The sequence below is a fragment of the Pristiophorus japonicus genome, chromosome 20, assembly GCF_044704955.1.
Source record: "Pristiophorus japonicus isolate sPriJap1 chromosome 20, sPriJap1.hap1, whole genome shotgun sequence".
In the NCBI taxonomy this organism is placed as follows: Eukaryota; Metazoa; Chordata; class Chondrichthyes; family Pristiophoridae; genus Pristiophorus; species Pristiophorus japonicus.
In genome coordinates, this window is record NC_091996.1 from 95,467,805 (window position 1) to 95,492,895 (window position 25,091).

Consider the following 25,091-nt stretch of genomic DNA (forward strand, 5'->3'; position numbering starts at 1 on the left):
CCAAAACAAACCCCCACAAAACCCAACAAAACCCAAAACCAAAAACAAAAACCAACAAACCACAAAACAAACAAAACACAACAAACCACAAAACCAAAAAACAAAAAACAAAAACAACCCAAAAAACCCCAACACAAACAAAAAACAAAAAACCAAACAACACACCCCCATCCCTCTTCCCTTCCCCCCCATCCCTCTTCCCTTACCCCCCATCCCTCTTCCCTTACCCCCCATCCCTCTTCCCTTACCCCCCATCCCTCTTCCCTTCCCCCCCATCCCTCTTCCCTTCCCCCATCCCTCTTCCCTTACCCCCCATCCCTCTTCCCTTACCCCCCATCCCTCTTCCCTTACCCCCCATCCCTCTTCCCTTACCCCCCATCCCTCTTCCCTTACCCCCATCCCTCTTCCCTTACCCCCATCCCTCTTCCCTTACCCCCCATCCCTCTTCCCTTACCCCCCATCCCTCTTCCCTTACCCCCCATCCCTCTTCCCTTCCCCCCATCCCTCTTCCCTTCCCCCATCCCTCTTCCCTTCCCCCATCCCTCTTTCCCTCATCCCTCTTCCTTCCCCCCATCCCTCTTCCCTTCCCCCCCATCCCTCTTCCCTTCCCCCCATCCCTCTTCCCTTCCCCCCATCCCTCTTCCTTCCCCCCATCCCTCTTCCCTTCCCCCCATCCCTCTTCCTTCCCCCATCCCTCTTTCCCTCCCCATCCCTCTTCCCTTCCCCCATCCCTCTTCCCTTCCCCCATCCCTTTCCCCCCATCCCTCTTTCCCCCCATCCCTCTTTCCCCCCATCCCTCTTTCCCCCCATCCCTCTTTCCCCCCATCCCTCTCTTCCCCCCATCCCTCTTTCCCCCCATCCCTCTTTCCCCCATCCCTCTTTCCCCCATCCCTCTTTCCCCCCATCCCTCTTTCCCCCATCCCTCTTTCCCCCATCCCTCTTTCCCCCCATCCCTCTTTCCCCCCATCCCTCTTTCCCCCCCATCCCTCTTTCCCCCCCATCCCTCTTTCCCCCCCATCCCTCTTTCCCCCCATCCCTCTTTCCCCCCATCCCTCTTTCCCCCCATCCCTCTTTCCCCCCCATCCCTCTTTCCCCCCCATCCCTCTTTCCCCCCCATCCCTCTTTCCCCCCATCCCTCTTTCCCCCCATCCCTCTTTCCCCCCCATCCCTCTTTCCCCCCCATCCCTCTTTCCCCCCCATCCCTCTTTCCCCCCCATCCCTCTTTCCCCCCCATCCCTCTTTCCCCCCCATCCCTCTTTCCCCCCCATCCCTCTTTCCCCCCCATCCCTCTTTCCCCCCCATCCCTCTTTCCCCCCCATCCCTCTTTCCCCCCCATCCCTCTTTCCCCCCCATCCCTCTTTCCCCCCATCCCTCTTTCCCCCCCATCCCTCTTTCCCCCCATCCCTCTTTCCCCCCCATCCCTCTTTCCCCCCCTCCCTCTTTCCCCCCCCTCCCTCTTCCCCCCCCCTCCCTCTTCCCCCCCCCCTCCCTCTTTCCCCCCCCCCTCCCTCTTTTCCCCCCCCCCCTCCCTCTTTCCCCCCCCCCTCCCTCTTTCACCGTGGCTCCCTAACATGCAGAGGCAGGGGAAATTATACTGAGAATATGGCAGAGTTATTAAACAAATTCTTTGTATCTGTCTTCACGCAGGACACAAAAATCATTCTGGAAATAGTGGGGAATCAAGGGTCGAAATTAGTTTTAATAAAGAAATAGTATGGTCTACATCCTAGGGTTCTAAAAGAGGCGGCTGGAGAAATAGTGGATGCACTGGTTTGATTTTCCAGAATTCCCTAGATTCTAGAATGGTTCCTGCAGGTTGGATGATAGCAAATCTAACCCCGCTATTCAAGAAAGGAGGGAGAGAGAAAACAGGGAACTACGGGCCAGTTAGCCTGACACCAGTAGTCGGGAAAAATGCTAGAATCTTTTATTGGGGACATAATAACAGGGCACTTAGAAAATCATTTATGAAAGGGAAATCATGTTTGACAAACCTGTTGAGCTTTTTGAGGGTGTAACTAGCAGGGTAGATAAGGGCGATCCAGTAGATTTAGTGTATTTGGATTTTCAAAAAGCATTCAATGAGATGCTATATCAGAGGTTATTGCAAAAAATTAGGGCCCATGGGGTCAGTGGTAATATATTAGCTTGGATAGAGGATTGGTTAATGGACAGAGAACAGAGCAGGAATAAACAGATCATTTTCAAGTTGGTAGGCTGTAACTAGTGGGGTACTGAAAGGATAATGCTTGGACCTCAGCTATTTGCAATCTGTATCGAGGAGGGGACCGAGTGTCATGTATCCAAGTTTGCTGGTGATGCAAAGCTAGGTGGGTGTGTAAGTTGTGAGGTGGAGGCAAAACGTCTGCAAAGGAATGGAGGCAGGTTAAGTATTTGGGCAATCGGGCGACAGGTCGAGTATAATGTGGAGAAATGTGAAGTTATCCACTTTGGTAAGAAAATAGAAAAGCAGAGTATTTTTTAAATGGTGAGAGATTGGGAAGTGTTGGTGTTCAGAGGGACCTGTACACGAATCGCTGAACGTTAGCATGAAGGCACAGCAAGCAATTGGGAAAGCAAATGGTATGTTGGCCTTTATTACAGGAGGATTTGAGTATAAGAGTAAAGACGTCTTACTGCAATTATACAGGGCCCTGATGAGACCACACCTGGAGTATTGTGCACAGTTTGGGTCTCCTTACCTAAGGAAGGATATACTTGCCATAGAGGGAGTGCAGCGAAGGTTCACCAGACTGATTCCTGGGATGGGGGGATTGTCCTATAAGGAGAGATTGAGCAGACTAGGCCGATATTCTCTAGAGTTTAGAAGAATGAGAGGTGATCTCATTGAAACATACAAAATTCTTACAGGGCTTGACAGGGTAGATGCAGGGAGGATGTTTCCCCTGGGCTGGGGAGTCTAGAACCAGGGGTCACAGTCTCAGGATAAGGGGTCGGCCATTTAGGACTGAGATGAGGAGAAACTTCTTCACTCAGAGGGTGGTGAATCTCTGGAATTCTCTGCCCCAGAGGGCTGTGGAGGCTCAGTCGTTGAGTATATTCAAGGCAGAGATCGATAGATTTTTGGATATTAAGGGAATCGAGGGATCGGGCGGGAAAGTGGAGTTGAGGTCGAAGATCAACCGTGATCTTATTGAATGGCGGAGCAGGCTCGAGGGGCCGAATGGCCGACTCCTGCTCCTTTTCCTTATGTTCTTAGAATCTAACCCTTGTAGCCAGCGGTACAGCTCCTGCCTGTCCCAGTATAGATGCCAGTGTCCAATGAAATGCAACCCCTCTTTCCCACGCCAATCCTTCAGCCGCATATTCTCTTCCACGATCTGTGCCAATTTGCACGTGGCTCGGGTAATCCTGAGATTGCCACCGTCAAGGTCCTGCCCTATTTCTGCCCTCTGCCCAGGCTGCTGGACTGATTGAAACTTGGGAAAGAATTAACAATTGTATTTAATTTCTCTCGCAACAGAACCTGAGCGTGAGTGAGGGACCAAACTACTTGACGTCTTGCGCCCATCCCTCCAAACTACCCCAGCGCCATTTCTGTGCAGTGTGTGGCTTTCCATCCAACTACACCTGTGCGTCGTGTGGGGCCCGCTATTGCTGCATCAAGTGCCTGGGGACACACCAGGAAACCAGGTACGTTTTACGTCTGGCTCGCTTGCACCCGTGGCCACAGCCCGAAAAACCTCGGTCTGTGTCAGTGCGGGGTTAGATACAGAGTAAAGCTCCCTCTACACTGTCCCAGCAAACACTCCCATGGCAGGTACAGCACAGGTTAGATATAGAGTAAAGCTCCCTCTACACTGTCCCCATCAAACACTCCCAGGGCAGGTACAGCACGGGCTTAGATACAGAGTAAAGCTCCCTCTACACTGTCCCAGCAAACACTCCCAGGGCAGGTACAGCACAGGTTAGATATAGAGTAAAGCTCCCTCTACACTGTCCCCATCAAACACTCCCAGGGCAGGTGCAGCACGGGGTTAGATACAGAGTAAAGCTCCCTCTACACTGTCCCATCAAACACTCCCAGGGCAGGTACAGGGGGTTAGATACAGAGTAAAGCTCCCTCTGCACTGTCCCATCAAACACTCCCAGGGCAGGTACAGGGGGTTAGATACAGAGTAAAGCTCCCTCTACACTGTCCCATCAAACGCTCCCAGGGCAGGTACAGGGGGTTAGATACAGAGTAAAGCTCCCTCTACACTGTTCCATCAAACACTCCCAGGGCAGGTACAGGGGGTTAGATACAGAGCAGAGTTATTCCATTTCCCTCACTGACCATCCTTTGTCTCTGTGAAATGGCTGAGTTTCAGGCAGGTTAATGATGTGGCCCCATTCCGTCAGGTGGACATGGAATGGGGCCTCCCCGGCCCTTGCATTTACACAATGCGAGGTTGGCTTTGATTGAGTTGCCGAAATTGGTCAGTCAGTGACTAACTCCTGTTCCAGCCGGCCCTCGAAGTTTGGAGTGCTGGGTGTATCGGGACATGGCTGGCAGGGCAGCCTCTGGCCCAGGGACAGTTCATGGGCCCGCTGTCGCTCAGACGGAAACCAGCAAACCTCGAGCTGGTTTGTCTGGCTCCGATACTCCGGAGTCGATGTAATGATCTTCTCCCCTATAGGTGCCTGAAATGGACGGTGTGAAGTGGGGAGTCGTGGAGCATTTGTGCAGCCGACGGCCAACAGACAGCGACTGCGCCCTCCCTGAATTATCGAAACCCACTTTCCTCGCTGACTTTCTGGGCTGGTTTAAACAACAGCAGTCAAGGGGCCCAGACAATACCAGCTGGGGTGTTATTTGCGGCTGTACGGAGGTTCCTGTGGGCTGCACTCGGACAATTGTCACATTTTAAATAAAAATGTGGGTTTTGATTAAGAAACCTCGTGTAATGTATCAACAACCCTGCTGGCTTCACGTTACACCATCAGTACCAACATAAACAGACAGGCGGGGCCTTGGTTCAGCATCTCATCCAAGGGCAGTGCGGCAACTCTCCCTCGGCACTGCGTTGGAGGGTCTGCTGAGGTCATGAGCTTCAGTCCCAGACTGGGGCTCGAACCCTGACCTCGTGACCCGAACAGGGGCTCGAACTCGTGATCTCGCGTCCCGAACAGGGGCTCCAGCCCTGACCTCGCGACCCGAACAGGGGCTCCAGCCCTGACCTCGCGACCCGAACAGGGGCTCGAACCCGTGACCTCGCGACCCGAACAGGGGCTCGAACCCGTGACCTCGCGACCCGAACGGGCTCGAACCCGTGACCTCGCGACCCGAACAGGGGTTCGAACCCGTGACCTCGCGACCCGAACAGGGGCTCGAACCCGTGACCTCGCGACCCGAACAGGGGCTCGAACCCGTGACCTCGCGACCCGAACAGGGACTCGAACCCGTGACCCCGCGACCCGAACAGGGGCTCGAACCCGTGACCCCGCGACCCGAACAGGGGCTCGAACCCGTGACCTCGCGACCCGAACAGGGGCTCGAACCCGTGACCCGAACAGGGGCTCGAACCCGTGACCTCGCGACCCGAACAGGGGCTCGAACCCGTGACCTCGCGACCCGAACAGGGGCTCGAACCCGTGACCTCGCGACCCGAACAGGGGTTCGAACCCGTGACCTCGCGACCCGAACAGGGGCTCGAACCCGTGACCCCGCGACCCGAACATGGGCTCTAACCCGTGACCCCGCGACTCGAACAGGGGCTCGAACCCGTGACCTCGCGACCCGAACAGGGGCTCGAACCCGTGAACCGGAAACGCGCACACACTCAGACAGTCATGGTGACAAGCGATGGTACAGCCTCCAATGGGAGAGGCTGGGATATCTGTGTTACCAGTTGCTGCAGTGCTGGTTTGCAGTTGTACGCAAGCTATAAAGGAACAATGGCCTTTATCTACTGTTGTGGCAGAGGGATCTCTCATCATGCTGTTGCACTTCAGCCTCGAGTGCTGCACCAGACCCAGTACTGTACAGTTGGGTGCGATCGGTTGTGTTGAGGTGTGTATTCACACTTGGTGACGTGTGTAAAAGGTTCCTGTTTGCACACTCTGATAAACACTTTGCGTGCTCTTGGGTTGTTTTGTATATTTTATTTATCACGTTCGAGTGCCCTAGTGTCAGTGGCTCATTCATCAGCTCCGTCAAATGCTACCGAACTAGATGGGGCAGTGGGTATTGGTGGAGGCAGTTCAGATATTACCAACCATGTTCAGACAGAGCGTGACAGTGGACGGAACAGTGGCTGATGAAACGAATTGCAGACATGGGAAGGAAAGATAAGTCACACGCATGCCTTGAATGGTGCTAAATAGGTAAAATAGAAAGGGCGTGCACTTCTATAGTGCTTTTCACCACCTCGGGGCGTCCCCAAGCGGTTTACAGCCAATGAAGGCCAAAGGGATCAAGGGGTATGGAGAGAAAGCAGGAAAGGGGTTCTGAGGTTGATTGATCAGCCATGATCACATTGAATAGCGCGGTGAATGGCCTGCTCCTGCACCTACTTTCTATGTTTCTATGTTTTGAAGTGTAGTCACTGATCTAGGAAACGCGGTAGCTAATTTAGAACGTAAGAAATAGGAGCAGGAGTCGGCCATTCGGCCCCTCGAGACTGCTCTGCCATTCAATACGATCATGGCTGATCTGATCATGGACTCAGCTCCACTTCCCTGCCCGCTCCCCATAACCCTTCACTCCCTTATCGTTCAAAAATCTGTCTATCTCCGCCTTGAATATATTCAATGACCCAGCCTCCACAGCTCTCTGGGGCAGAGAATTCCACAGATTTACAACCCTCAGAAGAAATTCCTCCTCATTTCCGTTTTAAATGGGCGACCCCCTTATTCTGCAACTATGCCCCCTAGTTCTAGATTTTCGCCATGAGAGGAAACATCCTCTCTGCATCTACCGTCAAGCCCCCTCATAATCTTATATGTTTCAATAAGATCACCTCTAAGTCTTCTAAACTCCAATGAATACAGGTTCAACCTTTCTTCATATGTCCACGCCTTCATCTGAGGAATCAATCTCATGAACCTTCTCTCAGCTGCCGCCAGTGCAAGTATATCCTTCCTTAAATCTTGAGGAATATAGAAAGTTGAGGCAAAATTAAAAAGGATATTAAAAATGCTGAGCGAGCATAAGAAATTCTTGGCCAGTAAAATTAAGGAAAACCCTAAGATGTTCTAATATATTAAGAGTAAGAGGGTAACTAAAGAAAGGGTAGGGCCTGTTAGAGACCTTGAGGGTAATTTTTGTGACGAGGCGGAATACTTTGCATCTGTTTTCACAAAAGAAAGGGACAATGCAAATACTGCTATCAAGGAGGAGTGTGAAATTCAGGATGAAATAAATATAGTGAGAGAGGAAGTATTAAGGGTTTTAGCAGCTTTGAAAGTAGCTAAGTCCCCAGTCCCGGAGAAAATGCATCCCAGGCTGTTGAGCGAAGGAAAAGAGGAAATAGCAGAGGCCTTGACCATCATTTTCCAGTCCACTTTGGATTCAGGCGTGGTGCCGGAGGATTGGAGGACTGCTAATGTAGTACCCTTGTTTAAGAAGGGAGAAAGGGATAGGCCGAGTAATTACAGGCCTGTCAGCTTAACGTCAGTGGTGGGAAAATTATTGGAAAAAGTCCTGAAGGACATGATAAATCTACATTTGGAAAGGCAAGGATTAATTAGGGACAGTCAGCACGGATTTGTTAAGGGAAGATCGTGTTTGACTAACCTGATTGAATTTTTTGAGGAGGTAACCAAGAAGGTCGATGAGGGTAGTGCGTATGATGTAGTATATATGGACTTTAGCAAAGCTTTTGATAAGGTCCCACATGGTAGACTGGTCACGAAGGTTAAAGCCCATGGGATCCAGGGCAAAGTGCCGACAGTGCGGCCTCCCTCAGTACTGCCCCTCCGACAGCGCTAGCGCTCCCTCAGTACTGCCCCTCTGACAGTGCAGCACTCCCTCAGTACTACACTTGAATGTCCACCTTGATTATATGCTCAAATCTCTTGAGTGGGGCTTGAACCCACAATCTTCTGACTCAGAGCTGAAAGTGCTACCCACTGAGTCAATTGTAAGATGAGGTTTCCCGATTCACAGCCAGATGGATCACAAACTGAGATAAGTTCTGCTCACAGCCTGCAGAGATCAAAATGTCAAGTCTGTTGAAGAAATACCCATCAGTTTATTAATATAGATATAATAAATTTATTGAAAAGTGCACAGATTATTGCATCATGACAATGTACATTCACTTTACATGCGTAATATACAACGCCTCTTGACTCAGTACTTTAATGCAGAGGAGGCAATGTCTGATGTGGGTATCGGTGGGATTTCAATAGCAGGAATCCTGCATTCCAATGAAATGTAAAGAAATTGGACATGGAGGTTCAGACACGCCACGGTTTCTTCGATAGCTCCCTCCCAAAGCCACAACCTCCACCACCAAGAAGGACAACAGTAGCAGGCGCATGGGAACACCCCCACCTCCACGCTCGCCTCCAAGTTACACACCATCCTGACTTGGAAATATATCGGCCGTTCCTTCATCGTCACTGGGTTAAAATCCTGGAACCTAGCAGCACTGTGGGTGCACCTTCACCACATGGACTGCAGCGGTTCAAGAAGGTCCGCTACCACCTTCTCAAGGGGCAACTAGGGATGGGCAATAAATGCCGGCCTTGCCAAGCAACTCTCGTATTCCCAAGAATACATTTTAAGATTGAGCAAGGAGCAAACATGGGACTGCCTTTAATTTACAATGACTATAGTTTCTGGATTTTATTCTAGTTGCTGTCCGATTCCCTGTGGCATTGCTCACAGTAAATGTGACAGGATGGTGGTATACCATGTGTACTGCAGGAGTGTCGTGCCATGTGTACTGCACAGGGTATTATTTTGCTTCCAAGATGGAGTCTAATGAGGCTTCCCCCTCCCCCCCCTTTAAGGCCACAATGCCTCATTGCAGTTAAGTAAACACAGCCCGAGGACAACTAGAGGCTAATTGCTGTCACTGAGGGAAATTTCTGTGGACTGGCGGCGGCCTGTAAATCCTCAGCTCCTCCCCTTGGGGAGAAGTGTGGTTATCAAGGGCAGATGATAAGTGGGTTCCTTTATCTTAATGTGAAAATGACTTCATTACTCAGTTCTCGATCAGTTCAGTTGCTGTTTTATGAATATATTGGAGCCGATTAGATTCAATTATGACAGTTTCAAATGTGACAGGCATACACTAGGACTTAAGACCATTGTGTCCGTATCTATTTATGTCTAAGAAAGAAATATCTTGCATTGACACAGCACTTTTCACATGGCCAGGACGCCCCAAAGTGCTTCACAGCCGATGAAGAACTATTGATGTGAACTCACTGTTGCTCCCACAAACTGCAATTAGAGAATGATGGTAGTAGTCGAGAGATAAATATTCCTCGTCAAAACAGCGGACACGGGATCTTTCACGTCCACCCGAGAGGGCAGACAGGGTCTCGGATTAATGCCTCATCTGAAAGTGCACCCGACAGTGCAGCACTCCCTCAGTACTGCCCCCCGACAGTGCAGCACTCCCTCAGTACTGCCCCCCGACAGTGCAGCGCTCCCTCAGTACTGCCCCTCCGACAGTGCAGCACTCCCTCAGTACTGCCCCTCCGACAGTGCGGCGCTCCCTCAGTACTGCCCCTCCGACAGTGCAGCACTCCCTCAGTACTGCCCCTCCGACAGTGCGGTGCTCCCTCAGTACTGCCCCTCCGACAGTGCGGCGCTCCCTTAGCACTGCCCCTCCGACAGTGCGGTGCTCCCTCAGTGCGGTGTGCCCTCAGTACTGCCCCTCCCACAGTGCAACTCTCCCTCAGTACAGCCACTCCGACAGTGCGGCGCTCCCTCAGTACTGCCCCTCCCACAGTGCGACTCTCCCTCAGTACGTCCCCTCCGACAGTGCGGCGCTGCATGAGCACCGCCCCTCCGACAGTGTGGCGCTCCCTCAGTACAGCCTCTCCGACAGTGCGGCGCTCCCTCAGTACTGCCCCTCCGACAGTGCGGCGCTCCCTCAGTACTGCCCCTCCGACAGTGCGGCGCTCCCTCAGTACTGCCCCTCCGACAGTGCGGCGCTCCCTCAGTACCGCCCCTCCGACAGTGCGGCGCTGCATGAGCACCGCCCCTCCCACAGTGTGGCGCTCCCTCAGTACAGCCCCTCCGACAGTGCGGCGCTCCCTCAGTATTGCCCCTCCGACAGTGCGGCGTTCCCTCAGTACTGCCCCTCCGACAGTGCGGTGCTCCCTCAGTACTGCCCCTCCGACAGTGCGGCGCTTCCTCAGTACTGCCCCTCCGACAGTGCGGTGCTCCCTCAGTACGGCCCCTCCGACAGTGCGGTGTTCCCTCAGTACTGCCCCTCCCACAGTGCGACTCTCCCTCAGTACAGCCACTCCGACAGTGCGGCGCTCCCTCAGTACTGCCCCTCCCACAGTGCGACTCTCCCTCAGTACTGCCCCTCCGACAGTGCGGCGCTCCCTCAGCACTGCACTGGAGTATCAGCCTGGATTATGAGCTCAAGTCCCTGGAGTGTGGCTGGAACCTACAACCTTCTGACTAAGAGGCGAGGGTGATGAGACCACACTCAGGCACCTCGACCTCTCGTGTCATTACACACGGGCAGCCAAGAGTAAGTATAGTGTTCAGCATAGTGTAGGGTTCGGGGATCATTTGACAAGACCACACTGTCCCCATTTTTGAGTTACACATTCCATCCTTGTTTCCACTGCCGACTCCTATGTCCCCATTTATAATGGGAGCGATCCATTTAACTTGTCACACTGCAATCCCAATGGCGTCGCTATGATAACACCCCCAAAACGTATCAGACACTGCCTCTTCGAATAAGCACACAAAAACACTTAAATAAATAACTTTACAATATATATCTCAGAGAAGGAATATCTTTCACAGGGAGTTTGAGGGAACAGTCAGTTTCATTTCTGTGTAATAATGAGTGGGAAAACCACAGCGATGTCGGTACAGCGTGCCCGTGCACGAGTTACCTTGCACCACTCTAGTGAGTGGGGGTGGCATAAGCGTGTGCAAAGATTTTGATACACGATGCGATGGTGGCCGATGAAATGGCACTAAATGCACAAAGGGTCCTCGCTAATGGTGTTCGTCACAGGAGTAAGACAGTAAGGATCACCGCAACCTCACCCTCAAGTGTCCCGCCATTACAAATTCTGAACTCTGGATGAACTGAGACTCGATTTGCTTTGGGAAGTGTGTGTTTAAGGAGGTGTTCATCCCAAACCCAATGGTGGGTAGAGGCCAGGCAGGAGACGGATGGGGATGGGGTGGGGAGGGTTGTTCCCCGAGTGCTTTAGTGCACCCTCTGTTGGCTGGTTTAAGAACAACACTGACGGAGCCTGGGGATGGTTTGGGGGGGGCGCGCGGTGGGGAAAGTGCAGTAACATGGAAAAATAATAAAGACTCGCATTTACGTAACGCCTTTCACCACCTCAGCACGTTCCAAAGCACTTTACAACCAATGAAGCACTTTCGGAGTGTAGTCACTGTTGTAATGTGGGAAGCGCGGCAGCCAATTTGCGCACAGCAAGCTCCCACACACAGCAATGTGATAATGACCCAGATCATCTGCATTTTAATTATGTTGGTTGAGGGATAAATATTGGCCTTGGACACCGGGGAAAATTCACCCCTGCTCTTCTTCGAAATAGTGGTCGTGGGATCTTTTACGGGGCCTTGGTTTAAGGTCTCATCCGAAAGATGCACCTCTGACAGTGCGGCGTTCCCTCAGCACTGCCCCTCCGACAGTGCGGCGCTCCCTCAGCACTGCCCCTCCGACAGTGCAGCACTCCCTCAGTACTGCCCCTCCGACAGTGCGGCGCTCCCTCAGCACTGCCCCTCCGACAGTGCAGCACTCCCTCAGTACTGCCCCTCCGACAGTGCAGCACTCCCTCAGTACTGCCCCTCCGACAGTGCGACGCTCCCTCAGTACTGCGCCTCCCTCAGTACTGCCCCTCCGACAGTACAGCACTCCCTCAGCACTGCCCCTCCGACAGTGCAGCACTCCCTCAGTACTGCCCCTCCGACAGTACAGCACTCCCTCAGCACTGCACTGCAGTGCCAGCCTAGATTTTTGTGCTCAAGTCTCTGGAGTGGGACTCGAACCCACGACCTTCTGACTCAGAAGAGAGAGTGCTACACCCTGAGCTACAGCCCAACTTTTGCAGTGATTTTAACTTAAATAGATAATCCAGGAAAAACTGCAAATGCTGGGTATACAGTGGGAGACTCGCTCTGTCGCTGAGACTCAGAAACCTCACAGTCGGGCCGGAGACACCCCGTTTGCTAAAAACCTACCTCTGTGACCAAGAGTGTGCCCACCTGCCCTAATATCTCCTTAGCCATCCATTCGCGTTTGATTGCATTACTGCCAAGTGCCTTGAGGCGTTTCTCTACTCTGCCCAAGTTGTTGTGGCCCTCTTTCTCTAGCTTGCCTTGCCTACAATGCACAACGGGTAGCAGCCCCAGCCTGAAGGCTTCCTGCTCACAGTGACAGGCTGGGCCACCAGCTCAACCCCCGATCTACCATCTGGATTTGCGCAGGCTGTGGAAGGGCCTTCCATGGGCTGCACAATTGTGCTCCGGTCAATCGGACTCTGGGCTTCCAGGATTGGCGATCCGAGCTCTAACTCCCTGCAAACCCAGCTCCAGGGGCTTTGCTGATTTTGCCCCGGAATGCAATCTCTGCACCAGTTGTTGCACACAGGTCGAGGCGCGGAAAAGGCTATGTGAAATTAGTGGCTGTGCAGAGGAGGCAACTGGCCAGCGCTGAGTGAGAGTGGCTCTCTGAAGTTGTTGGCAATTCAAGAGGATTAAGTGAGTGTGTGTCTGTGCACATGTATGTGCGTGTGTCATTCAGGTGTGTGCGTGTGCACAGGTGTGTGCGCATCATTCAGGTGTGTGTGTGCATATGTATGTGTGCAGGTGTGTGTGCATGTGTGGGTGTATGCATGTGTTCATATGTGCATGTGCACGTGTGTATATACACGTGTGTGTGTTTGCAAGTGTGTACACATGTTCATTTGTGCACGTGTATGCACACGCATGTGCGTGCACGTGTGTTCATGTGTGGACATGTGCATGTGTCTGTACACACAAGTGTGTGTGCATGTGTGTGTATACACGTGTGTGCCTGCACATCTGTGCATGTGTGTGCACACGGGTCTGTACACATGTGTGTGTATACACGTGTGTGCCTGCACGTTTGTGCATGTGTGTGCACGGGTCTGTACACGTGTGCACATGTGCGCGTGCACACGTGTGTGTGTACACGTGTTTTGGTGTGTCTGCATGTGTTTGTATGTGCACACGTGTGGGTGTGTAAGAGACCGCATGTCAGTGAGGATAACCTCCAGGCCTCCCATCATTGAATACCCTGCTAACACACAGTGAGTGGCAACTTGGGTGAGGAACCAGGAGTCAGTTGGTGCTCGTGGAATCTGCTCAGGATGTGTTAGTGAGTGGGGGAGGGGGGAGAGAGTGAGTGGGTGGGGGGGGGGGGGTGAAGAGAATAGGTAGTGGGGGAGGGAGAGAGTGATGGGGGAGGGGGAGAATGGGGGGGGGAAGAGTGGTGGGGGAGGGGGGAGAATGGGAGGGGGAAGAGTGGTATGGGAGGGGGAAGAATGGGAGGGGGAAGAGTGGTGGGGGAGAGGGAGAGAGTGGTGGGGGAGGGGGAAGAGAGTGGTGGGGGAGTGGGAAGAGAGTGGTGGGGGAGGGGGAAGAGAGTGGTGGGGGAGGGGGAGAGAGTGGTGGGGGAGGGGGAGAGAGTGGATGAGAGGGAAAAGAGTGCATGCGGGGGGCGAGAGAGAGTGGGTGGGTGAGGGGGAGCGGAAGGGGAGAGTGGGTGGGTGAGGGGAGAGTAGTGGGGGTGGGGAGAGGGGCAGGAAAGCCAGCGGAGATTGAACCGCTCGCCCTGGTGCCGAACATGTGACCAAGCGGGGGGTAAATGAAGCTTCACGAGTGAGGGTGAGACTTGAAGCAAGTGGTGTGACTGAGCCCGGGAAAGGTGAGGGCACCATTGAAAGGCAGTCACACTGGCGACGTTTCACGATGAGCACAGAGGGTCATGCAGTGTCACGGGGAACGAGACTGGGTGTCTGGTCGATTTGGGACTCCGCTCTCTGCCTCATCACGTGATCTGAAGTGCAGGGGTCACAGGTCGGCACAGCGCTCCTGCCTGCTGTAATGGTCAAACTGGTTCTTCCAGTGCATCATGTAGGAGCTCCACCGATGGAATTCCATCTTCCACTGGCGTTCAGCCTCATCGATGGTCTCTGAAAGGAAAGGAAGAGAAGGTTAGTCACACTCTAGCTGCTCTGCTGTGACACTGCCCGCAGCTACACTGGGGTCAGCCGTGGCTCAGGGGGCAGCACTCTCTCTCGCCTCCGAGTCAGGTCATGGGTTCATAGTCCCACTCCAGAGACTTGAGCACAAAAATCTAATCGAGGGGTTCGGGGGGGGAATTATTTATTCAATCACAGATACCCGGGAGTGAGTTACAGGCTGGAATCTAATCGAGGGGTTCGGGGGGTTTATATATAGAATAACGGATTCCCGGGAGTGAGTTACAGGATGGAATCTAATCGAGGGGTTCGGGGGGGGAATTATTTATTCAATCACAGATACCCGGGAGTGAGTTACAGGCTGGAATCTAATCGAGGGGTTCGGGGGGTTTATATATAGAATAACAGATACCCGGGAGTGAGTTACAGGATGGAATCTAATCGGGGGGTTCGGGGGGTTTATATATAGAATAACGGATACCCGGGAGTGAGTTACAGGCTGGAATCTAATCGAGGGATTTGGGGGGTTTATATATAGAATAACGGATACCTGGGAGTGAGTTACAGGCTGGAATCTAATTGGGGAGTTTATATATAGAATAACGGATACCCGGGAGTGAGTTACAGGATGGAATCTAATCGAGGGATTCGGGGGGTTTATATATAGAATAACGGATACTCGGGAGTGAGTTACAGGCTGGAATCTAATCGAGGGGTTCAGGGGGGTTTATATATAGCATAACAGATACCCGGGAGTGAGTTACAGGCTGGAACCTAATCGAGGGGTTCAGGTGGTTTATGTTATATATGTGGACTTGTATTTACTCTGTACAGCCATCAGAGGGCTCACCCACTGGAGTCCCAAGGGATTCCATAATCCCTTGGGAACACAGGTATTTAAGGAGGCTTCACAGGTTGGAGAGGCACTCTGGAGACCTGCAATAAAAGACTTGGGTCACACTTTACTTTGAGCTCACAGTGTTCAGTCTGACTCTTTCTCCATACACAACAGTTTATATATAGAATATTGCTTTACGGCCAATGAAGGACTTTTGAAGTGCAGTCACTGTTGTAATATAGAAAACACGGCAGCCAATTTACGCACAGCAAGCTCCCACAAACAGCAATGTGATAATAACCAGATCATCTATTTTTGTTATGTTGATTGAGGGATAAATATTGGCCAGAACACTGGGGATAACTCCCTTGCTCTTCTGAGAATAATGACCATGAGATCTTTTATGTCCACCTCAAAGAACAGACGGGGCCTCGGTTTAAAGTCTCATCCGAAAGACGGCACCTCTGACAGTGCAGCGCTCCCTCCGTACTGCACTGGGAGTGTCAGCCTGGATCATGTGCCCAAGTCTCTGGAGTGGGGCTCGAACCCACAACCCTCTACGTTTCAAAAGGTAATTCTACAGTGTGGCAGGTGGCATAGAGAACCATCCGAGTGACTTCGCCCCTACACCCCAATGTCCGGCCATTGTCCATTTTAACCGGCTCTTCCCAGAGTCAGCCTCAAAATGGGCGAGGGGCCTTTAAATATGCAGATTAGGATCCGATGATGTCATGGGGGCCCTGACTGCTATTTTAACACTGGCCTGATCGGGTGGGGTGTGGGGAAAAGAGGACTTGCGACCACACAAAGTGATCGTCCAGGCTCTACAAGGGAAGTTTAGACGTCCCCCGCCCCGTCCCACTCCCCCTCACGTCCCTCCTGTGAGAAACCCTCCCTGGCCCCCTTTCCCCACAGCTGACCATCTGGCCGGACGCCTCGTGCTGTCCAAGGTACAACTCCCTCTCACCCGCTTCGAGCCGGCGGTTGACCAGTGGCACATAAACAAGACCCGAGAGTTAAAATCGGCCAGACCCTCGCCCTGCCCCGCCCAAACCCCCCAAAATCACCCGGGACTCCCCCCTTGCCTCGCTATGCCCCCTCTCTCTCTCTTTTCCCCCCCCCCCCCCCCCCCCCGCTCCTGAACCCACTCCTAGTTATGTCTCTGTATTCGCTGTTTGCCTCTGATAAATGTCGGCCCTTCCTCAAACAGAGAGATGGGTCATTTCTGTCCGTGAGATCTGTTGCGCAATAACTTTTGCTGTGCAGTTTCCTCTCCAGCACCACGGGAAAGGCAAGATTAGTCTTCAGGACGTCACAAAACACTTTACAACCAATAAAATTACTTTTTGAAATATACTCAGTGTTGTAATGTGGGAAACGTGGCAGCCAATTTGCGCACAGCAAGCTCCCACAAACAGCAATGTGACAATGACCAGATAACCTGTTTTTTTAGTGATGTTGATTGAGGGATAAATATTGGCCCAGGACACTGGGGGAACTCCCCTGCTCTTCTTCAAAACAGTGACCGCAGTATGTCTCACGTGCGAGAGGGCAGACTGGGGGCCTCGGTTTAACGTCGCATCTGAAAGACTGAACCCCTGACAGTGCAGCGCTCCCTCAGTACTGCACGGGGAGTGTCGGCCTGGTTTATGCGCTCTCGTGTGCAGTTTGAAGCCAAGAACTTCTGACTCGGGGGTGAGAGTGCTACCCCCTGAGCCCTGTTGACCTGCCGCACATTAAGCGCCGATGGGCTATTTGACCATGGGGTGGAGGGCACTTTCCCTGTGCAAAGTTCATGCAACCTCTCCAGCAGGGGTCAGCGATCAGGAGTGGCTCTCACGGGTGAAGCTTTTCTCTCTCCCTAGCACTGTAACGGTTATAACGCCCGACCCTCTAACTCTGACCTTTACCTCAGCTCTCTCTGTACCACCTCCCACCATATTAAAACATCACACAGGGAACGGTATTAAACATGGAAAGACTGAACCCAGGATGTGGGTGTACAGCGTAGCCAGAGGATTTACAGGCATTGTTTTATTGACAATATTTACACATGCAGGAAATGGGGAACATACAAAGCACACGTGAAAATCAGATGTGTATTTTACATGAAATAAAATAAATTGTACAATCACATGACTCAAAAATAAAGCTAAGTGCCACAGGGAGGTTTACATTGAAAAATACAAATCATACAAACAAAATAGCAATGTAACATCGAGACAGCAAGTGGCTCCGTTGTAAATTGCAATGGAGGAATAATGTTTTGATCTCTCGAGAGGAGATGGAAAGAAAGAGAAAATATACAGGAAACAGATAAAAGGGGAAATAAAACAGACCGAGAGAAAACCGAGCGAAAGAGAAAAGGGGAAGCAAGGGAGCGAGAGAGAAACCGAGTGTGAGAGAGAGAGAGAGAGAGAGGAGAATGAGCATGATAGAAACAGAGGGAAAGAGAAGGAGAGCAGGGGAATGAGAGAAAAACAGATGCAAGAGAGTGGATAGTGGAGGAATCAGATGTGTATTTTACATGAAATAAAATAAATTGTACAATCACATGAATCAAAAATAAAGCTAAGTGTCACAGGGAGGTTTACATTGAAAAATACAAATCATACAGATAAACAAAATAGCAATGTAACATCGAGGCAGCAAGTGGTTTCATTTTAAATTGCAATGGAGAAATAGTGGAGGAAAGAATGAGAGAGAAACGACACGGATATAGAAGCGGAGAGAAAAACAGTGTGTGGGAATGAGTGAGAGAAACGGGCAGAGAGTGAGAAGGAGAGAGATAGAGTAGGAGAACGAGTTTGGGACACATTGGATCAGAGTGAATCACAGACAGAATGAGAACAAGGCAAAGTCAGGGAGTGGATGAGAAAATAAATGAAAAAGATAATCGTTTGCTCCCCTCCACAACATCATTGCAAGGGCCAGCATCGAGTGCACACGGATTTAAACAGCAACTAACACTGAATTACAGTCGAGCAGGATGTTAGATGTCAGCGTCTGTTATGGGCGCATGACTATATCAACTGGTTCCATTCTTTCTCCCATATTGCCCCCTCTCCTGCCATAGATACGTCTGCGTTATCCCCTGGTCAGCTTAGCCAGTCGTGAATGGTGGTGGACCAATAAACAACTAATGGGAGGAGGAGGCTCCATGAATATCCCCATCCGCAATGCTGACGGAGCCCAGCATGTGTGTGCGAAAGACCAGGCTGAAGCATTTGCAACCATCTTCAGCCAGAAGTATCGAGTGGATGATCCATCTCGGCCTCCTCCAGAGATCCCCACCATCACAGAAGCCAGTCTTCAGCCAATTCGATTCACTCCATGTGATATCAAGAAACGGCTGAGTGCACTGGATACAGCAAAGGCTCTGGGCCCCGACAACAGCCCAGCTGTCGTGCTGAAGACTTGTGCTCCAGAACTAGCCGCGCCTCTAGCCAAGCTGTTCCAGTACAGCTACAACACTGACATCTGTCCAACAATGTGGAAACTGCCCAGGTATGTCTTGTCCACAAAAAGCAGGACAGATCCAATCCGGCCAATTACCGCCCCATCGGTCTACTCTCAATCATCAGCAAAGTGATGGAAGGTGTCGTCGACAGGGCTATCAAGTGGCACTTACTCACCAACAGCCGCTCACCGATGGTCAGTTTGGGTTCCACCAGGATCACTCAGTTCCAGACCTCATTACAGCCTTGGTCCAAACATAGACAAAAAAGAGCTGAATTCCAGACGTGAGGAGAGAGTGACTGCCCTTGACATCAAGGCAGCATTTGACAGAGTGTAGCATCAAGGAGCCCAAACAAAACCGAAATCAATGGGAATCAGGGGGAAAACTCTCCACTAGCTGGAGTATACCTAGCACAAAGGAAGCTGGTTGTGGTGGTTGGAGGTCAATAATCACAGCCCCAGGACATCGCTGCAGGAGTTCCTCAGGGCAGTGTCCTGGGCCCAACCATCTTCAGCTGTTTCATCAATGACCTTCCCTACATCATAAGGTCAGAAGTGGGGATGTTCGCTGATGACTGCACAGTGTTCAGTTCCATTTGCAACTCCTCAGATAATGGAGCAGTCCGTGCCCACATGCAGCAAGACCTTTAGTTTGCGGATGACACTAAGCTGGGTGGCGGTGTGAGCTGTGAGGAGGACGCCAAGAGGCTGCAGGGTGACTTGGTCAGGTTAGGTGAGTGGGCAAATACATGGCAGATGCAGTATAATGTGGATAAATGTGAGGTTATCCATTCTGGGGGCAAAAACACGAAGGCAGAATATTATCTGAATGGCGGCAGATTAGGAAAAGGGGAGGTGCAACGAGACCTGGGTGTCATGGTACATCAGTCACTGAAAGTGGGCACGCAGGTACAGCAGGCGGTAAAGAAGGCAAATGGTATGTTGGCCTTCATAGCTAGGGGATTTGAGTATAGGAGCAGGGAGGTCTTAATGCAGTTGTACAGGGCCTTAGTGAGGCCTCACCTGGAATATTGTGTTCAGTTTTGGTCTCCTAGTCTGAGGAAGGATGTTCTTGCTATTGAGGGAGTGCAGCGAAGGTTCACCAAACTGATTCCAGGGATGGCTGGGCTGTCATAGGAGGAGAGACTGGATCAACTGGGCCTTTATTCTGGAGTTTAGTAGGATGAGAGGGGATCTCATAGAAACATATAAGATTCTGACGGGACTGGACAGGTTAGATGCGGGAAGAATGTTCCCGGTGTTGGGGAAGTCCAGAACCAGGGGACATAGTCTTAGGATAAGGGGTAGGCCATTTAGGACTGAGATGAGGAGAAACTTCTTCACTCAAAGAGTTGTTAACCTATGGAATTCCCTGCCGCAGAGAGTTGTTGATGCCAGTTCATTGGATATATTCAAGAGGGAGTTAGATATGGCCCTTACGGTTAAGGGGATCAAGGGGTATGGAGAGAAAGCAGGAAAGGGGTACTAAATGAATGATCAGCCATCATCTTATTGAATGGTGGTGCAGGCTCAAAGGGCCGAATGGCCTACTCCTGAACTTATTTTCTATGTCTCTATGTTTCTATGACCTGGACAACATTCAGGCTCGGGCTGATAAGTGGCAAGTAACATTCACACCACACAAGTGCCAGGCAATGACCATCTCCAACAAGCGAGAGTCTAACCACCGCCCCTTGATATCCAACGGCATTACCATCGCTGAATCCCCCACCATCAACATCCTGGGGGTCACCATTGACCAGAAACTTAACTGGACCAGCCACACAAATACTGTGGCTACAAGAGCGGGTCAGAGGCTGGGTATTCTGCGGTGAGTGTCTCACCTCCTGACTCCCCAGAGCCTTTCCACCATCTACAAGACGCAAGTCAGGAGTGTGATGGAATACTCTCCACTTGCCTGGATGAGTTGCAGCTCCAACAACATTCGAGAAGCTTGACACCATCCAGGACCAAGCAGCCCACTTGATCGACACGCTACCCACCACCTTCAACACTCACTCCCTCCACCACCTTCAACACTCACTCCCTCCACCACCGGCGCCCCCTGGCTGCAGTGTGTACCATCTACAAGATGCACTGCAGCAACTCGCCAAGGCTTCTTCGGCAGCACCTCCCAAACCCGCGACCTCTACCACCTAGAAGGACAAGGGCAGCAGGCCCATGGGAACACCACCACCTCCACGTTCCCCTCCCAGTCACACACCATCCCGACTTGGAAATATATCGGCCGTTCCTTCATCGTCGCTGGGTCACAATCCTGGAACTCCCTCCCTAACAGCACTGTGGGAGCACCTTCACCACACGGACTGCAGCGGTTCAAGAAGGGGGCTCACCACCACCTTCTCAAGGGGCGATTAGGGGGATGGGCAATAAATGCCGGCCTTGTCAGCGATGCCCATATCCCAGGAACGAATAAAAAAAGAAACATTACCATGGCTGCAGCCAGGCCACCCCACTGTTACATCAATGGCCAAGGAGAAGGCTCTTTCATAAGAACATAAGAAATAGGAGCAGGAGTCGACCATACGGCCCCTCGAGCCTGCTCCGTCATTTAATACGATCATGGCTGATCCGATCATAGACTCAGCTCCACTTCCCCGCCCACTCCCCATAATCCCTTATCCCCTTATCGGTTAAGAAACTGTCTATCTCTGTCTTAAATTTATTCAATGTCCCAGCTTCCACAGCTCTCTGAGGCAGCGAATTCCACAGATTTACAACCCTCAGAGAGAGAAATTCCTCCTCATCTCAGTTTTAATTGGGCGGCCCCTTATTCTAAGATTATGCCCTCTAGTTCTAGTCTCCCCCATCAGTGGAAACATCCTCTCTGCATCCACCTTGTCAAGCCCCCTCATAATCTTATACGTTTCGATAAGATCACCTCTCATTCTTCTGAACTCCAATGAGTAGAGGCCCAACCTACTCAACCTTTCCTCATAAGTCAACCCCGTCATCTCCGGAATCAACCGAGTGACCCTTCTCTGAACCGTAGTGCGTGGCATGCATCTGCTGTGATGGGCCAGCTCCATGCGTAGCAGGGTTGACAAGTACCCTCCCAGATTTGGCCGGGACATCTCCAGGAATTAAGGATTAATCTCTAGCCAAAGGCACAGAAACATCGGGATCCCTGCTCCAAGGCAGATGAAATAAAGACTTGCATTTCTATAGCGCCTTTCACCACCTCAGGACGTCCCAAAGCGCTGTGCAACCGATGAAGTACTTTTGAAATGTAGTCATTGTTGTAATGTGGGAAACGCCAATTTGCGCACAGCAAGCTCCCACACACAGCACTGTGACAACGATCAGATAATCTGTTTTAGCGATGTCGGGAGTATTTAGTTAGGGGGGTGTATTTGGCTTGTCAGTCACGCACCTAACCGTCACTCCCTCAGTCTTTCGCATAAATAACTCAGCGGGTCAGAGAACCACATTTCAACGGGTCCACCATCGGAACCTCCAGTTTAAACCAAAACGCACGGAATGATTGGCCCATTAGAGAAGCAGCCCTGTGCGGAATTCCCATTTTCCAAGACATCCATCCTCCATCTCTCCCAACTGGTCTCAGCATTTGGTGCCAAGGTGTGTTGAATTGGGCTGAGACTGTGCCAACACATTTCACAGTGACCCCCGACAGCTGGGAGAGCGAGAGAGAGAGAGAGAGAGAGAGAGACAGAGAGCCTGACACCGATTGACACCCAGGTGCCCAATGTGGAGAGACAGTAAGGAGATGATGTGCTCACCGATTACCCAGCACGCCCCCAAGGCAGGAGGAGGCTTGGGGCCGAGAGCGGGCACTGGTACAAGTTACCCGTGAGCGAGAGACTTTGACATTCAGCAGAGCAGCTCCGAGATGCAACGATGGCTAGACGATGCCCGAAGGCCCAGGGAAACGAGGATAAGTTAATCCGTTAATGAACGACCCCGAGAAACAGTTCGGTCCCTCCGGGTCCAAATCGGGACGGAGCTAAAAGGACACATTCCAAGGTTTCAGACAAATGTGCGATGGTAACTCACGAGAGAGTTATTTTAATATAACACTGCTTGGAGTTTAATAGAACTATAGCTGTTCGACAGGGAAGCAATAAAGACAATTTAAAAATTAAATAACTTGCGTACAGGCAAGATTCCAAAGGCAGTTTACGAAGGTTAAAAAAAGTTAAAATTAACCGATTGCTTAACAGGACTTTTCTGGTGGTTTGATTTTAAATTACTCAAATTTTTAAAAACTCATTAAAAAATATAAAAAACCCGGGGGGGGGGGGGCTAAATTGCCCAAATTAAATGAGGATTTTGTGCCTGGCGAGATGGGCTGCTAAATCTTGCGTTAGAGGGCGTCATGGCGATGCGGACATGCCATATCGCGCTGACGGGTCACAATGTCCCTCCCCTGTCCAGCTGCTTTCATGGTGCCCACTGGGCCATCTGGGAGGGTTTCGGACTTAAGATGGGACGCCCATTGGCGGCTCGTCCGCACGCGCGGCCGCCATTGTCGGGCTGGCTAACAGAAAAAGATGGCGGCCGCAGCGCAAGCCCCCTCCCCTGCAATTTCCCCCGCGAGGCGCAAAGGGGTCGGCGCGCACGGTGATGATGTCGTTGCCGTGTGCGGCCCCGCCCGCAGCGTAAAGTATCCCCGGGGGGGGGGGGTGCTCCGGCCCGCGCTAAAATATTAGCGGGAGGGGTTAACGGGGCAATTTGTTTTTCTGCGCTGTGTGAGGGCGTGCAGCATTTGAAGGCTGGGGTATCCACCTTCCCCAAAGCTGGTGGGGAGGGGGGGGCATCCTTACCAGCCTGTTGTACCTCATCTCCTTCTGGGTAACTCAGCAAGCGTGGCCAAGGAGTAGGCCTCAAACCAGGCCTGTCCTTTAACATTGCAGTGCCCCCTTTTCTTTTTTTGGCTCCCTACCATCTCCCCTCTTCCCCACCCCCCCCCCCCCCCCCCCCAAAGCCAGGAAAGCGAGCCGAGACGCAGGATGTTGCGACAGCTCGGGCCTAACTCCCGATGGCCTGCCCTGGCCTTTGCTCGCCGAGAGCAAGGAGGAGGAGAGGGAGCAGCACTCAATCTCTGGGGCAGCGAGAGTCGATTTTAGTCTGGTGCACTAGGCCCCGAGAGGCCTTCAAGCCACCTCGGTACAGCCAGCGAGTGGCTCACCAATGGAGGGGAGGGGGACGGCTGCAGGCGAGGTGGGGGCAGACGACAAAGAAACAGGAACTGCCGGGGCGTTAGCAGGGCGCGGCGCTCATGACGTCATCGCAACGCGGATGTGCCACGTCGCACTGACACGTCACAATGTCCCTCCCCTTTTAAAGCATTTTTGCGCGGGCAGAAATGCGAAAGGAAATTTGGGAGCGGCCTGCGGCCCTTTAAAGGACCACTGGTCAGGCTGTTCATCACCAGGGACCAATGAGGAGAGGCATGCGCGCACAAGGCCCGCCCACTGGTCCATGAAAACTGCCTCGCGGGTTGCGAGGGCGGGGGGGGGGGGGGGGGGGAAAGACAGGTCCGACATTGAAACAATACTCCCACCCATTTCAGGTGGGGACGATGGCCACCCATTCCGAGGACCCCTGGGAAAACCTAGTCGGGCAGGCCTCAGGAGGCCAAGGCGCAGGACTTGCGTTTTTAAATTTTGCGTTTGCCCATCGTCCCGCTTCGCGGTATAAGCGGGGTGGTAGGCTTACAAAAATAACCAACCAACTCAAGCCAACATCTTACAGTCAGGCAAGATAACAACGGCCAACTGGGGCCCAGGACTGAAGGAGGCTCCGAATCGCCCTCCGATCCGCATTCCAAACACCACTGGTCCTGGGCCTTTGGCAAACTCCTGATAAACAGTCCCCCTTTTCCTCCTTTCACCCTTGCAATAGCTTTCTCGCATCCGGCCGGATGTTACACATATCGGGCGTGTTTTTGCTTAGCGGAGAGAGAAGCAGAGAAGGGAAATTAAAGCCACAAAGAAACCTTTCCCCTTACAACTAGGGGTCCCGTTGCTAGAAAGTCCTCCATCACATGCTAAAATAAAAAGGGAACAAGGATTAAATTAACTCAAAATGTGAAATTAAAACAATGATATAATTAGGATAAGGTTTTTAAATTACAGGAATGCCTTACCGTTAATCACCTGCCTTTTTCTCCCTCCAAGTTTGCAGCCCTTCCCTCCCGCAAACGGCGGTGACTCGTTGCCAAGGGCAACGCCCTCCGCCCCGCCCCATTCTGGACGATGGGCGCCGTTTGGCTGTGGAGGGTATCGCCCGCAAGCTCGATGCTGCCCGCATCCCACACGTTCCAGCCCCTGCACTTGGCCAGCTAATCCGCGGGCACGGAGCTCACCGTCGCCTGGTCTGGCGAGGCGGTGCGAGGCAGAAGTCGGGCCTGGGGGAGGGGGAGGGGGAGGGCGAGGGCGAGGGGGAGGGGGGAGAA

General features: G+C 52.1%; 2 protein-coding genes across 4 annotated transcripts in view; one reads left to right on the forward strand and one right to left on the reverse strand.

Annotated features, from left to right (window-relative positions):
- The window catches only part of znhit1 (zinc finger, HIT-type containing 1), a 7,530-nt gene extending 2,632 nt beyond the window's left edge, over positions 1-4,898 (forward strand). Inside the window, exons 4-5 of the mRNA XM_070863212.1 lie at positions 3,485-3,654; positions 4,641-4,898. Of these exons, the coding sequence (XP_070719313.1) occupies positions 3,485-3,654; positions 4,641-4,662 (192 nt within the window). The 3' untranslated portion in view covers positions 4,663-4,898. The remainder of the gene's footprint in view (positions 1-3,484; positions 3,655-4,640) is intronic.
- An 8,907-nt stretch (positions 4,899-13,805) lies between these two features.
- The window catches only part of ache (acetylcholinesterase (Yt blood group)), a 43,882-nt gene continuing 32,596 nt past the window's right edge, over positions 13,806-25,091 (reverse strand). For 2 of the 3 annotated variants that reach the window (XM_070863526.1, XM_070863528.1), the window contains exon 4: positions 13,806-14,346. In XM_070863526.1, the coding sequence (XP_070719627.1) occupies positions 14,225-14,346 (122 nt within the window). In that variant the 3' untranslated portion in view covers positions 13,806-14,224. Of the gene's footprint in view, positions 14,347-24,184; positions 24,684-25,091 lie in introns of those variants that run through there. The other variant, XM_070863527.1, reaches the window with a different exon arrangement.